At 41.3% G+C, this 16,099-nt stretch overlaps 1 protein-coding gene across 1 annotated transcript in view; it reads right to left on the reverse strand.

Annotated features, from left to right (window-relative positions):
• The window catches only part of PCNX2 (pecanex 2), a 152,085-nt gene extending 136,992 nt beyond the window's left edge, over positions 1 to 15,093 (reverse strand). The window contains exons 1-5 of the mRNA XM_048934999.1: positions 14,924 to 15,093; positions 8,645 to 8,853; positions 6,452 to 6,569; positions 4,231 to 4,267; positions 2,490 to 3,761 (exon numbers count right to left, since the gene is read on the reverse strand). Of these exons, the coding sequence (XP_048790956.1) occupies positions 2,490 to 3,761; positions 4,231 to 4,267; positions 6,452 to 6,569; positions 8,645 to 8,853; positions 14,924 to 15,076 (1,789 nt within the window). The 5' untranslated portion in view covers positions 15,077 to 15,093. The remainder of the gene's footprint in view (positions 1 to 2,489; positions 3,762 to 4,230; positions 4,268 to 6,451; positions 6,570 to 8,644; positions 8,854 to 14,923) is intronic.
• Between the last annotated feature and the right edge of the window lie 1,006 nt (positions 15,094 to 16,099).

A 16,099-nucleotide genomic window follows, 5' to 3' on the forward strand; every position in this document is an offset into this window, starting at 1 on the left:
ACATATTAAATCTGGCATCCCTGCTAGTGTTTTCTTGTTCTGTATTTTACAGAGCTGCCTACTGGCAAAGGGTTTGCTGGGTGAAGATGATGCAACTTCTGTTTCCACACAATTCACAAGTGTGTGCAGGGTGCACACATCAAACAAAGAACCATCTACAATATTCACTCACTCACTTTCAAGACTGTTCTGATTCACAAGTTTTCCTGCCTTCTCCAAAATATGCAAAACATCAGCCTTCTTCCACACAGCTCCAAATACACAGCCTTCCAGGAACTTGCCAAGTTTCTCACATTTCCCAGTAAACACCTTTGTGAGGTGCATTTCATGCTCCCTTGGACTAGACCATCTGTTATTATCTTCTGCCAATTAAGTGGTTTGCAAGGTCAAAAGAATAAAGAAACAAAAAGACAACCTCCTCCCTCAAAACGATGGGTGCATAGCTTTCCCCTGCTCTATATTGCCTCCCCTCCATTACATTTTTTTTTTTTTTTAAACAACCACTTTAAAGAGGGAATGTTTATTCAAATCTGCTTTAAAATGCTCTTTTGTTAAAAGCACATTTGTAATTGCAAGGCTATAAACAAATTAGAGGCTTTCTCATTCCTAAAATCAAATCTTACTGCGGGGAAGCTGCCAGTAATGACAGTAATTTATTTTTGCAAAGAGCACATTCTGACTAAGCAAGAAAATAAATAAAGCCTACTTGTTGTAAATAGCAACTGTCTTTGAACTACATCTCCCCAGCTTAAGAAGTTCGGACTGAGTAGCCTTTTTCCCACAGCATCAACATGAGCTCTGCAGACACCACATGGTGACCAAAGCCACTGCAGTATCACTCCCCTACCCAGGAGGACATTTGCGGGTCTCGTAACAGCTCAGCATGCCCCAAAAAAGCACAGGGCAGCTTAGCTGTGTGCAGATTAACTCCAATGCCTGACAAACATATAGACTTCAGACAATGGAAAGGTAAGGAATTCACATTTGGCCGCTTCAAATATCAGACTGGTGTTGAATCCTCATGTTTCCCAAGGACTTTGGGTTTGAACAAAAAGAATTTAGCTTGCCAGATCTAAACTCCAATAACCATACATACATGAATCAAGTTTGTTTTGTATGTTGTCATGGAATTCATGAATAACCTGACTTATTCTGATTGCTTTCCTTTACGGAGACAGTTTTCCCTTCTCACGTTACTCTGAAAATTACTATTCATCTGAAAGCCATTTAATTCTATAAATGTGACGTTCTGAAACCACTAGTGTGTTTCCCATATAATGAAAGCTTTTTAGGGGGGAGAGGGGAGGTAGAGGAAAAGAGGTGTCTGAGAAGCAGTCTATGGAAAAGAACACAGTCTTGACACGTAGAGAAGCTGTGCTGCTGAGTATCAGTAAGTTCCCCAAGTTCAATGCAAAACAGGCATTTAGTTTGCTTCCTCTTAGGCTACCTTAGAACAATCTATTACAGCATCTAAAGTTTACAGAACATTTTGGAGGAGAAAATAGGCGGTCTCATTTTACTTTGGCCCAGATCTCCTTAACCAGGAAATAGCAGATCACTTGGCAAGTACTCCAACACTCCACGCAGCTCCACTGCACCTCATCTAGCATCCTCATGAAACAGGCTTTCTAGTCTTTTCTGCACAGCTGCTAAAGACATTACAAGTAATGCTTCTTTCTAACAGAAAAGAGTCGGAGTTCGGTGACAGCAAGGAAAATGTTGGGTAAAACCAGATATTCCTATGCTAGAATTACAAACTAGATTGCATACAGGTTTTAAAATGAACTGATAGAAGCTTTTTTCTTTCCCTTTCTTTTTAAACATAACTCTTTTTCTTAAATGGAAAATGGCATGGTAAGATACTATTTTCCATAAAAATATCTGATGTTTTCAACAAACCCCACTGACAAACATTCTCCCATAAGCCCAAATATTTCAGTCTTCAGCAACTCTTGAGAAACACATTGAGAATGTGATTGTTTTATTTTTAACTACAAAGCTACACATATCTACGGAGGAAGCTGAGGAAAACATGCACACGAGTTATTTAGAAGTTGAGCCACCACTAGTGACAAATCCAGCTTTCTACATACTCAGACACACAGATGACTTTTCAACATGCACCTCGTAAGAGAAAGTACAAAACTTCAACTATACACATTTTTTTAAGAATTTTTCTTGATTTTTACACCGTCCAGGTCTGTCACATGCACGGAACATTAGATATGGACTAGACACCTATTGAGGTTAGCATTAGCTTTTTCAAAAGGTGTCTTTAAGAAAATGTAATATTCAATAAACTGCAGCTGACACTATCACATTTTCCTGAAATCACCCTATTCCAACCAAGCCCAGCCTTCCACCAATAAATAACAAAACCAGTTCTCCTCTCTGTATTCACTCTACTGCAGATCTCAGGCCAAGTTGCTATAAACAATGTAACTAATCTCAACTTTCTTATTCCAAAAGTTGTAAATCATGCATCATACCTCCAGCAGGGACATTTTCTTTTGTAACCTCCATTTTGACAGTAGATTGATTAGATGCCTTCATCTTTGAGGTATTAATGGATTCCAGAAGGGAGACAAACTCTAGAAAATTTGACTCATTGGGTACCTGTCCTTCTTTAGCTTCTAGATCAGATTTAGAAGTAGGTAAAGTCTTCTCTTTGTCAGATGCCTCCACTGAATTCTTACTTAAAAGCACATCTGTACCACTGTCTACACTCAGCACCCGCATGTGCCTCTTTTCATGAGCAGTTCTACAGGATTGAGGATCTAGGCTCTGTAATTCTTCCTTTGGATTCAAACCCATGTTTTGGACACTTTCAGAAGCCTTCTTCTGATTTGGATCTGAACAAGTGTTCATTTCTGAAGGAGCATTTACTGGATTGCTGTGTTCTTTTACTCCATCACCAGATTCATAGCCAGAGCAATGGTTGGATGACAGATCAGTCCTCAACATTTCTGGAGTTCTTTCACTAATTTCTGGGTAGTCGTTACCTTTGCTGTCATCAGACAAATCAAAAGTTATAACAGGAATTCTGAGCTGTTCATTAGTCTGCTGACTTTGCCAATCTGCTGTGACTATACCGGACTCAAGAGCTGAGCTTGTTCTCTCAGTACCCAGAGCCCTCAGATGGACAGAGCCTGCTAGATCACTGAGGGTGCTGTTTGGTGTGCTGCTCATTGTGATGACAATTTTAATGGGCTCACACAGTTGGTCTCCAGGAAGAGAGTTGTCAACAATTGCAACAGCAGTCTCACTATCTGAGCAGTCAAGGTCTTCATTGGTACTATCAGCACTGCAAGAACTTTCCACAAGCTCAGGATCTTTGGTTGCAAAAGCACTGCACTGTGGGCAGTTACTGGTAAAGCTTGCCTGCAGTGAGCCATCTGGTAATTTCTCTCTTTTCTGGTTTCTCGGATTACTTAAATGGTCTGAAATAACCGAATTTTCACTGTCCCATGGTTCCAAAGAAACTCCAGTCCTTATAATGTCACCTTGTGATGAAGAAATATTAGAGAAATTTTTAGCTGCATCTTTGTCCATGAGAACAACTTGTGATCCATGTTGCTCATTCTCTCCGCTTTGATTTATTCCAGTTCCAGGAAGTGTTTCCACAGCAGCTGGTTTTGACACTATTGCTGATGTTGTAGAACCTGAAGCAGAGGCTGAGGAAACTGGTAATATGTCTCCTTTGATACCAGGTGAGGTAGATGAAATTGGTGGTACAGACTGGTCTTCTAATACTGTAATCCCTAATAAAAGATGTAACATGAGTTAGGTTTTGCAAACAGGATCACTATACATTATCAAGGTAAAATATTTAGCTAGCAAAAACTGCAAAGAAATCTGCAGTCAGAAGATGTTTAAGGGTTTTAACATGTTACCTGAACACTGGCTTCCTCTTTTAGCGTGTTCCAGAGACACAGAGTTTCCCAGGAGCATGGGAGGAAAACTCTTTAATATCTCTCTATTAAAAAATAGGGAAAGCTACTTGCATTCTCACCAAAAGGCTGTAGTCCAAACAGCTCAGCTGACAGCTGAGAAACCTTCTGTGAGAACTCCCTTAAGATTTTGTGATCTTTTCTATTCAGATCCTAACATGAGGCATGACACATCCTGCTGCAGGGTCACCTGTGTCTTTTTTTTTTTTTTTTTTTTTTTTTTTTGTGGCAAGCAAGGATTAAATAAAAGTTGAAAAGGAATTATAATGCCTTCAAATACCTTTGAGATCTTCAATAGTTTCCCGTGTTGGCAGGTCCTAAAAACAAAAACAACACAAAATTGGTAAGGCTATATATTAACTTCCGTTGGAAGAAAAGAAATAGATGTAATGCAACAGATCAGTGCAACAGTTATCTAATCAAAGGTTAATTACAGTGCTGGTATTCAATAAAATCATTGAAATTTGGATGTGTACCTTCCACAAAATACAAAGGGTGGGTGATGGAGATGGTTATAGAACAGCCATGCTCCAAATTGCATCATTGTAATTGTGTGTGTTGTATCTGGGGAGAAAGAAAATTGAAGATTTTATTTTTAAAAACATTCCACGGTGCCTAATCTAGACCTTCTTAAAATAGTTCATCTTTTCCACTTCTCATTTTAGTGATTTAAAAACATGTAGCTGAAAAAGTTTGGTCTCCAGTACTTGGTAGCAATTTCTCAATGAAAAATTAGAGGAGAAAACCATTAAGTTATCCTACAATCATTCAGATTGCAAGGAAATTACAGAGGTCATTTAGCCCAAACTCTTCTCCCCTACACACACATACTCAAGGCAGGCACAGTTAGAGCAGGTTGCTCAGGACCATATCCAGTATAGCTTTGAATATCTCCATGAATGGAGATTTCACAGCCACTCTGGACAATCTCTTCCAGTATTTGACCACATTTTCAGTTAAAAAAAAAGTAAATGAATAAAACTTTTTTTTTTTTTTTTTTAATGTATCCAACTGTACTTTTGTCCACTGTCTCTTAGTCTTCCACCTTGTAGCTCTGAGTGTGCTCAGTCTTCTCCATACCCTTCCATTAGGAAAGTGAAGACAGTACATTCTTTTAGTCTTACATAGACTTTAGGACATCTGCCTGTCCTCATATATCTAATGCCTTATTCCCCAGTGATCGCTGCCAGTGGCCCTTGTTGGATTCTCACAAGCAGGTCAATGTTTGTTATACAGTGGAGAGTCCTGAACTACACAATACTGCAGAGAAACATTCTAGGAGCAAGAATGGAGAACTAGCGAAAAGTTACCAGGAAAAAATAACATGGATCTCTTCAGGCTGACACGCACCAAAATTAAGAGGAAATAATTATTACATCCTTCTATTTCATAGTGGTAGCCTGGCAGCAAGAAGAGGAGATTAGGTTTGACTAGACCCAATCTACATGTTTGGAAATGAGAGACTCAGACAAGTTTCCTGGGAAAAAAAAAAAAAAAAAAAAAAAAAAAAAAAAAAAAAAAGTTTGCAGACTGGACAAATACCAGAATACTGGGGACCAGGACAGAAACAAGGTGGAAAATATTTTTTCCCATAAAAGAAAAATTGTCAATGTCTGTGAATCATACAGATGCTACAAAAAGGTAGAAACAGTCCAGGAAATGAGGAAATACTTTTGATTCAGAATAATTTGAAGTAAATAAGGACACAAAGGGGGGAAAAAATGAAGACAATGAAGTATCAAATAGCTACTTATTCAGAGATCACTAACCATCCTCTGCACTGAATGAGGCAGGAGTCCTGTAGAAAGAATAGTATGGGATCACATAATTAAACATGTTATCACAGTATACCTGGGGAGTAGCTTAAGATAACACAGATAGCATTCATTCTGTTTCCTAATTTTTGCACACTTTATTCTTCAAACTTCTTGTAATTTTCTTAAATAATGTCCACAAAAACCACTTCCATAATTTCGTACAATAACTGATTTAGAAAGCATGGCTAGTAATGTGAAATCTATGTATTTTTAACCTCATGTAGCTTAACTCCTAGATTTTAATCAGGTTTTATGTTTTCTTTAAATATCAAACTGTTACTTTGTAACCGTAAGTCCAGTTATACAAAAATAAGTTACCAACGCTTCAGGAGCTGACTCCTTCTCAGGGAATGAGAAACTGCCCTGACTGCATTAGCTTCTTCTTTCTCTCAAAGCAACCTTGAAAACTAGTTGACTTTGGCAAGATTTTCAAGTCATTTAGTATCTATAGAGCATACAGACATCTCTTGAGACTTACAGAATTATCTACAGCAGGTTCAGCTTTGTAAAATTAAACTTGTGAGACAAGGCCAAGGTTAACCAATAGCTGTTATAGTTATACAAAGTATCCTTGCAACTTGGAGCAGACCTGCTTTCAGTCAGCAGCATCTGACTGCACAAAATTCCATGTGATAAGAACACAATGTATAAAGTGAAAACTTTACTACCAAAAAGCATACTAACCGTTGCCCCAGATGAGCTCTGTGAGTGAAGAGCTTCTAGCCTCAAACTGTCGTGTATTGTAGGGGTAGAGCCATTTTGGTTGGTCTCACCAATTACACCATTATCCCCAACGTTATTGCTGAAAAAGGGAAAAAGGAACCAAGTTATTTACTTACCTGCCATCAAACAATTGTTTGAAATGCAATGCATAATATCTATTCATATAATCATTGGACCATAAAACGTGAAGTTGTTCCCTTTGACTTAATTAAAAGAAGCATACATTACAGGCAGCTAGTTAATCATTTTCTTGGTGGATGCATTCAGCTATTCACTACACTTTTTAAACATTTTCTTTTAGGTTTTCCATAGATGTGAGCAAGCATTTTTGCAATAAAAATTTACTTGGAATAAGTAAATAATAAATCCCCATTGTGACAAAATGTTAAAAAAAAAAAAAAATTCCCAATTTCAGCTTTAAAACCCTACAGCTATATATAAGCTATAAAATTATTTTTCCTGGGGAACTTTTTCTGTAGTTAGCTGACTTCAGAAACTTGTTCAACCAACACACCAAAGCCTGTTTAAAAACTATCAGCCAGCTAGCCAACATATTCTTTATTTTCCGATCAAGAGCTAAGACTGCTGTATCTATGACCTCCCATACGAAAAACCTGAAATGACTTTACACACAGGTTTTAAGAGATGCTACTTCTAATTCTTAGTCAAAACTAAGGCAGGATAAGGAAAGTTAATGAACAGAACAAAAATTGAGCTTCTGTTTAAATTTGAGCCAGCCTAGAACAGATGAGCCTCTCAAATTACCTTATCAGATATAAATAGGAAACGGCTTTGTGGGCTAATGAGAACAGAGCCTGAAAGGCATCATACAAACAAAAATAAATCCTTTGTAAGGTAATTGACTTATGAGAGGCATTTCTGAGAAGAGCCTTGGTGCAGGCAGACCTTGACAATACCAGCAAAGTTGCTGCTAGGAATGTGCCAGAAACATGCCAAAAACACAAGAGAACAGCACTACCGAGGTATACAAACAAACCTGATACTGCACAGCTTGCACAGAGCCAGTGGTAGCAGAGCTTACCATAGCGACTGTTAACACACCAAAACCAGAACAAGTTCACAGATACAGAGCTCTCAGTTGAAGCTTGGCAGCTGTAACAAACTACTCCATTTAAGCTATGGGTGGACATTTTATGCTGCAGCCACTGCTGGATGTACCATACTTCAGGTTCTTTCACATCTGTTGTAGAGCTCGCAAACAATGAAAGCTGGCTGCCAGTTTCATTTCTACGACTCAAGCTTGAAAAAATGGTAAAAAAAAAAAAAAAAAAAAAAAAGTCTCGATTTATTCCAAAAAGTTTCCAGCAGAATACTCTACATAGACACGATTCTGGAAAATCTTTGTTCTAGTCTACAGCCAACATTATTTTTTAGCTTTAATACCATATCAACCCAGAAGCAGACTTATTGACTGTGATTATTTATTTGCAGTACAGAGGAAATGCTGGAAATGCCTACCCAATGACCTGGGAAATGAGAGCGGCTCTAACTTTACTCTTGAAGAGTACCACAGAAGAATTACGGCAGTCAGAAAAAGGAAAACAACGTACACATCTAGGCTTGATCAGAGAATGAAAGCTGTTATAAACGCACAACACCAATTTGCACTCAGGCTTTCAAAGCCACGATAGAAAAACATTTTGTTTGCCAACAGGTGCACATAATTTCCTTGTCCCTTTCCAGCAAGTTTTGTATGAACTTTCACCACTTTCCCAGAAGTTGAAGTAGGAACAAAACACATTTTTCTTTCTGGAACAGCTCTTCTCTCTCACCCTCAAAATTCTTCAGGACAGGGATAAAACCAGGAAGAACCTCTGCTCTTCCTTCAGCCTTTAACACTTCTTTAAAAACTCCCAGTTTTCCTCCAGGATCTTTTAGCTCCTCCCAGACAGGTCTCTTTCCTTCACATGGTCCACTGGCTGCCCCACCCCCAAACCAGGTGTAGCTCTGCCTGCTTCATCACAAGCATGCAAGAACCACTGAGAATAAAAGCACTGATAAGGGTTTTAGGAGTGCCACTCCCCACAAAACTGTAGGAGTTTTCTTGCTGTCAATGGGTATTTCTGCTGCACAGGACAGCACAAACTTATCAGTTATATACAGTGTACCAGCAACACGTAATGCAAAGCTTACCTATGATTTGAGGGCTGAAGAACTGTGTTTTCTTTTGGGACCTCTGCATCTTTACACTGCCTTCCATTTTTTCTTGGGACCTGTTGTTGAATTGCTTCGCCTTTATCAAACATAAGGTGCAGACGGTAACTGATCACCTTAATTGCTGTGAAGAACACTGTCACTAAGCTGCAGTATGCAAAAGCTGTAACTGAATTTGCTGGACAAGCCTATAGAAAGGAATAATAAAGACATCATCATACAAGTTTATTATAAGAAAATGCTGCTACATTTTCCAATTTATATATATATATATATATATATATATATATTTCTAATTGTCTGTTATTTGTATCTCTACTGAGTTTTGCAGACACAAGTACTGTATCTCCATACAGAAGTCTTGAGTTCTACTCATCAGAAAGTTCTAAACATTTGCTCAAATTTCAAACCATTTATTCTTCTTTTGATTAGCTATAGGTAGTTTCTTTTATTAATTTTATCACAAAGTCAGTAAAAGCTCACAATTAGCAAACGCTGTTAGAACACTCTCAAAACACCCCCTTCCAGTACTCGAAGGGAGCTTATAATCAGAGGAAGACCAATTTTTTACATGGCCTGATAGTGAGAAGACAAGACGGAATGCCTTTAAAGTAAAAGAGGGAAGATTAAGATTAGACACGAAGAAGAAATTCTTCACTCTGAGGATGCTGAGACCCTGGCACAGCTGCCCAGAGAAGCTGTGGGTGCCCCATCCCTGGAGGGGCTCAAGGGCAGGTTGGATGGGGCCCTGGACACCTGAGCTGCTGGGTGGCAGCCCTGCCCACAGCAGAGAGGTGGAACCGTATGGTATTCAAGGTCTCTTCCAACCCAAGCCATTCTATGATTCTATGAAAATTTCCCATTCCCAGAACAGTACAGCTTTTCCTGCATTATCAGACACAAAACAAAAGATGAATTATCCACAAGCAGGAAACTCCTTTTGAAAAAATTGTCATCTTACCATTTCTCAGCTATGAGAATAATGCTAAAAACACTACAATGTTGTAGTTTCATTGCTTTTTTCTTTTTTCTTTTTTTTAACACTTCACAACATCTCCTATTGCTTCTACTGCTGAAGAATTTAAAAAAAAAAAAAATCAAGATCAGTCAAAACAAATAAACGCTGTGCATTTGGAGAGAGGCAGCTTCTTTGAATGCTTTTTTTCTGAAGTTCATAATCATTAATTTGCAGCTGTCTATGTCTGCTGATTTGGGATGGGCACCATATCTCTTATCATTACCATGAATTATAGTTCAAATACAGACATCAGTACGTCATGTCTGTGAAGGAACTGCACTCTCTTATGTAAATACTTCCTTACCGTAAAGAAAAATTCATAATAAATACTTCCAGTTATTGGGGCAAAATCTTCATATCTATGGTCACGAAACATCCTTACGTATGGTTTTTATTTAGCTGCAGTCTCACAGAGAGATCCAATTTTGTGCCCTAAATCTGTAATTGTAAATACCAGCTTTGGAGATCAAGGACCATTTGAATTTAAAAATCATTTCAGACTCAGAAATAAACCACACTGTGCCCACATAGATAAAGAAGGGAAGGGAATGAGGTACATTTACTTCATCTCTAAAACAAGCCACCACATTTATCTTGATGTTGAAATGAGTATGCTGAATCATTTCTGTGTTATCATGAGCAAATGAGTTGCTACTCCTCTGCTGCATTTGGCTTTTCAGGCAAGTTCTTTCTTAGGACTATTCCGATTCACATGGAATCGAATCGAATATCTAGAGATGGAAGGGACCCAACTCCTGCCTCCACACAGGACCACCCAGAAATCACAACTCTGATTTCTCACAGCTTGGGGCTGTGACCACTGCCCTGGGGAGCCTGTCCCAGGCCCCAACCACCCTCTGGTGAAAAACCTTTTCCTGATATCCAACCTGAACCACTGCTGAATTTATTATATAAAGTAGAGAAGCTATCCAGCAGGTATAAATTACTAACAATACCTAATGAGAAAGACGTTACTTTCTACAGATCAAGTCTAAGCTTGTTAAGAGTACTTCATTTTATGTACACACGCTACATGTATGTGTACACCAGAACTCAGCATGCTGTTTGGTCATTTACTGTATCTGGGCCAGAAAGAAGACGTATTTGCAAAGCAGTGCTCTCATGATAGAAGGGTTGGTAGAATTTGTTTTTATGACTAAAGCATTTGCAAAACACAAGTTAAAAATCATTTGGTTTCACAAAGAATGACTGCCAAATGTCTGCAAGGATTTGTTTCAAAAAGATATGTTCACTTCCCAGGAAATCTCTTCAACTACACTCTAAAAGAATGGACTGCCCACTCAGGGACAAATAACACCTCAGAACTAGTCACCAGAATAGAAGGGCTTTATAGGTGACATCTATATAGCTTAATATACTTTAAATGAATAATGTCACGAGGACACAACAGAAATAAACTTCTAACAACACAGACTGTGTTACATAGAGTACAATACAGGAGAGAATCACCAGAAGCTCCTGAATTCCTAAGTAACAGAGAGGATTGGTTCTAGCTAACACCAAGTACTGCATGTTCCCATCCCTGCCTTCTGATCAGAGCTCCTGGATACACTCAGTGCTTCCCCACGGTCTGCTTGCACATCTGCCCAACATACAGTGCTTCCCACGGGGTACACGTTAAGCATACTCACAATTCAAAATCTGCCTACAAATATACACATATAAAGGCCAGCATATTCCTAATATTCTGGATCATGGAAGAAGCTAAGTAGCAGAAGCTGGCAGCTTGTTCCAATTCCACACAAGGAATTGGAAGAAAGATGAAAGTAAGGATGGAAAGCCTTGGACTTTCAGAAACAAGCCTCTTGCGTAAGGGTAGAAGTGTCATCTGAGTGCAGCTGGTGTTCCCAGGTACGGATATGTGAAATCTACAAAAATCTGCATGAGCTAGGGGAAATTAAATTACAGACCACTGAGGAATTATATGATAGACTCACTTTTGCTGTACTAGAGTTATTATTAGCCTTGTTTCCTACAGAAATTAGGTTTTATAATCACATCATGTGTCTGTTTGCTCATCTCTCTCCAGCCCTGCTGCTGAAGAACTTTTTAACTCTTTGGCAACTGTCACCTAACTTCAGTAGAACATATCCCTCCTTGGAACAGGCCAGTAACTTCCAATATCAGAACACTGTGGGCGACAGGCAGACACTCAGGTTCACACGTTTGAAATGCCACCTGGCTTATTGCTGCAGATGCAGCACAGTTGATGTGCCTGTGCAGACAGGACATCTGCCTGGGGCTGCTGTCAGCCCACTGCCATGGAAATGGCCAATTTCTCCCCATGTCTACTAACATTATTTGGGTAGTACAAAGGTGGAGGTGTCTAAGGTCCTAATATAAAGACAAGTAAGCTTCAACCTAAATACCACATCTGATAAATCAGACTGAATAATTAAGTTGTTTAGACCCAGATGTAACCCACCTGATGCATCTAAAGATAGATGCTACATTGCCCTCATCTCAGCCTTGGTTTGCTACAGCACAAAAATGATGGAAAACATGCAGTCAGTAACTACAGTGAAACTTGGTGAAGAAAGAGGGGCATACCATAGCACTGAAGCCAAAGATACACACTTTGATGTTCCTTTAGCTGAATTAATATCTAAGAGATGTCCTTAAGACAACATGGAAAAACACGTAGCAAATCCCAGGGATGTAAACTCATTTTCCAGAGTGCATTCTATCTCCTAATAAATATGGTTAAGAGCTGTGTAGTTTATCTATCTACTCCAGTGATACGCATATCCTTACTGTTACATAGGGTGAAAGTAGGTTAAAGTGTGGTCAACTGAGACTGGAAGCAGCTAACATGCTGCCAACTTTATCACAGTTTACCTCTGAGTAATTTGTTTACGTGCCCACACCCTTATACTGCCACGTTATAGTTATCATGGTATGACTCGAAGACCTAATGTTCAATTCAAGAGCTTCCTGTCCAACAAAAGACAGGAACAATCACTAAGCTATCTCAAGGGCTCACAAAAAGGCAGGTGCACACTATCTTGAGGCTTCTAGAACAGGCTATAGTACAAGCACCCCCAAAGTCATCTCTATGCTTTACTGGTGTTACACTGGGGCTGACCTCAGCCAGGTGGCTCTGCTTAACAGTGTCACTAATGTCACACATACACACACACCTGGGAGCCCTGTGCTATTTGCTACTTTATTCCACAAATCATAATCTATTATGAGATCTGACATGGCAAGGTTAGAAAATAACCTAATAATACTGAAAGTTGATTTTTAGTCAACTTTTTAACAGTGTTCCAAATAGTTTTCAATGTATATTTTTATTTGCATATCTGCTGCTACAAGGGCTAAATGAAAAAGAAAAGACAACACACAGAACTGCATTTTCAGGAAGGGGAAGTTCACAAGGGAACAATTAGTACCAAAGTAAGCTGTGCTGACAATGCTAGAGAACAAAATCCTCGATCCACACAACAGAAACAACTTGATACTATAAGCTCCCCATTGCTACTGTCAGCACATCTCAGCTGAGCCAGTGTGAAAAATTTAAAAGCAGCTGGATGAGTTCTGCCACTTCACTCAAATCAAACTGTTTCAGGGAGACTTTCTGACTTTGTTAAAGGCGTAACTGAGACAATCTAAAGCAAAGGAACATTTTGAGTAATAGCACTCTGATTTGTTCTGACTTTGTCATTTCAGGAGACATTTGTGACTGCTTAAGCTGATTCCAAAGTGTGTAACATGAATACCACCCCAAATTTTGCCAAAGATTGTAAGTAAAATTCCCCAAAGAAATCCTTCAATTAAAAATAGAGGTTCAAGTATCTAAGTGGCAAGAATATCTGTCGTGCACAAAGTTTACAAAGCCTAACCACTTAAAAGCAGGAAAACAAATACTTGAGGACATCATTACTTGAACAGGCAACACATAAATGCATTATTCTTATCAAGGATAAAGAATTCCCCTAGCGATACATTAGCTCAAGAACGCAAGTCCTTCATTTAACCAGATGATTCATCAGAAAGCCAGCCAGTCTGCAGGAGTGCATCCATCAAGGCAGACAAACACGAAGCCCAGAAGAAAAAAAAAAAGTTAAACAGATAAATTTGGTTTTCTTCTTCTCCCTTTACATCATTTCTTATGTTTTACGTTTGCTTTAAACTACAACGCCCTTTTGTGCAACACTGTGAGTTCTGAAATTTCCCAGAAGGCAACACATACTCTTCCAGATATATACCTACTTACTTTAGCTGGAAAAGAAAGTTAACCTTCACCTTTACATTTTTTTCCTCATCTTTTTTTGAAAAATCATGCATGTCACTTTGGCAGCAGTTCTCAGCACATTAGGCTCTTGCTGGCTCACAGAGGACAGAGTCTCCATCCACCAGAAAACACAGTAATCTTGACTGAAGAGCTCCACAACCCATGCTTACAGGGATCGAGCACAATCCACCTCAAAGGTACAGCATACTAATAGATTTTTAAAAATACATGACTGACTTCTCACTGGAATTCCAGGGAGATTCATGAACGCTCTTTGCAAATCAGGGCTATCTCTGACCATAGAATCATTTGAGGTGGAAGGGACCTTTAAAGGTCATCCAGTCCAATTCCTCATGTAGAGTGAAAAGACCTGCTTAGGATATTTATCCCACTAAAAAAAAAAAAAAAAAAAAAAGCAACAGTCAAGCTACAAACTTCACTTCATAAGAATCAAGTTGAGTCACTGCAAGAAATACTGCTAAACTACCGCCACTGAGAAGTTCACCAATGCATGGATGCAATGATCCAGCAAGCTACTTCCCAGCTTTCCCCAGGCAGGGGGAAGCACACCAAAGCTGAGTCAAACTACCAAGTTTTCATGGAAAAAAACACATTAAAGTTCTGCAAGCAAATCCCAGTTAGTAAAACCACTGATCTGTGATGCTTAGCACAAGGTGAGCCGCATTGCACGAGGAGCAACGCGACTCACCAATGACATTCAGGCACTTGACTTTCTGCCTGTATTCACCCATGTCGGCTGGTCAGACCAGGGCGGCCGGCAAACAAACGGGGATCCGAGGAGCCTCCCCACCCCCCCGCCTCTCCGGGCCGCCCCAGCACCGGGGCGCGGCCGCCTCGGGAGGTGACGGCGGGGACGCGGAGCCCTCGTCCGAGGCCGCGCGCCGCCTTTGCCGCCGGGCCGAGGTGCGGCGCGGCCCCAACCCCCAGGCCGCTCCCCGCGCCCCCGCCCCGTGGTGCTCACCAGGTGCATGGCGAGGGGCAGCGTCAGTAGGAAGAGCCACAGATAGAGATGGCAGCTGTTGGTGAAGGCGCCCTGCTCCGGGTCGTGGTACCAACCGCCGGTCAGCGCCGCCCACACACCCTGCCCCACCAGCCGCGCCGCCGGCGACACCATGGCCGCCCCCCGCCGCCCCTCAGCCGCCCGCCGCCGCCGCCGCCGCCATGCCGGGCGCCGGCGGATTCTCCCATGGTGCCCCGCGACGCTGAGCATCCCGCCCCACCCCGGCCGGGCCGGGCCGGGCCGGGCCGGGCCTCCCTCTGTTCGGCCCCGCCGCCGCGTCGATCCCGGGGCCGCACCCGGCTGCCGGCAGCGCCGAGGGGCGGCCGCTGCGGGCGCGCGGACGGACGGCGACGCGGAGTCGCGTCCCGGAACGCGGCGGCTCGCAGGTGCGGGGAAGGCCCGGCCCACCGGGCGGCACCGCGCTGGGCCCGGCGCAACCCCCCCTCACCGCTACGGGGTTGTTTTACCCGATTCGTCGGTTGTTTGTCAGCCAAACGTCGGCTTGCTTGGTGGAACCCCGAGTTCTACTTTGAGTTTGATGACAACTGAGCTTGAATTAGAGATTTATAGTACGTGAGGGGTGTCAGAAGATAGGCGTATGTGGCACTGAGAGGGAGCCAAGAGCAGATAGGCAGCACAGAGGACACGGCCCACATCCCTGTGCACACTTGAGGTAAGGGGTGTGAGCCAATGGATGCCATTAAACAGCCGTGTTTGAGAAGTAATTCACCACATAAGCTCAGCTCCCAGCGCAACCACATTAGATGCTTGTGCTGGATGCTTGACAGGTTTGAGAGCCATATAAACAGGAGGGATGGCGCTGCTTCTTTCAGTGGCACAGTGCCTGCAGATATCTGTGAGACTACAGCCATGGGGAGAGGTATTTGCTTGGTTTGTCCTTGCCAAGAAGTCTTCTAATCCATAATCTTGTGGATGTCCCATTCCTGGATGAATTCAAGGCCAGACTGGATGTGGCTTTGGGTAGCCTGGTGTAGTGGTTGGCCACCCTGCACATAGCAGGGGGGTTGAAACTCGATGATCACTGTGGTCCTTTTCAACCCAGGCCATTCTATGATTCTATGATCCTGAGCGAAAGAGGCACAGTTCTAGCATTGTCCTGTGTGCCATTCCATTACA

This window comes from Lagopus muta, chromosome 2 (assembly GCF_023343835.1).
Source record: "Lagopus muta isolate bLagMut1 chromosome 2, bLagMut1 primary, whole genome shotgun sequence".
Classification (NCBI taxonomy): Eukaryota; Metazoa; Chordata; class Aves; order Galliformes; family Phasianidae; genus Lagopus; species Lagopus muta.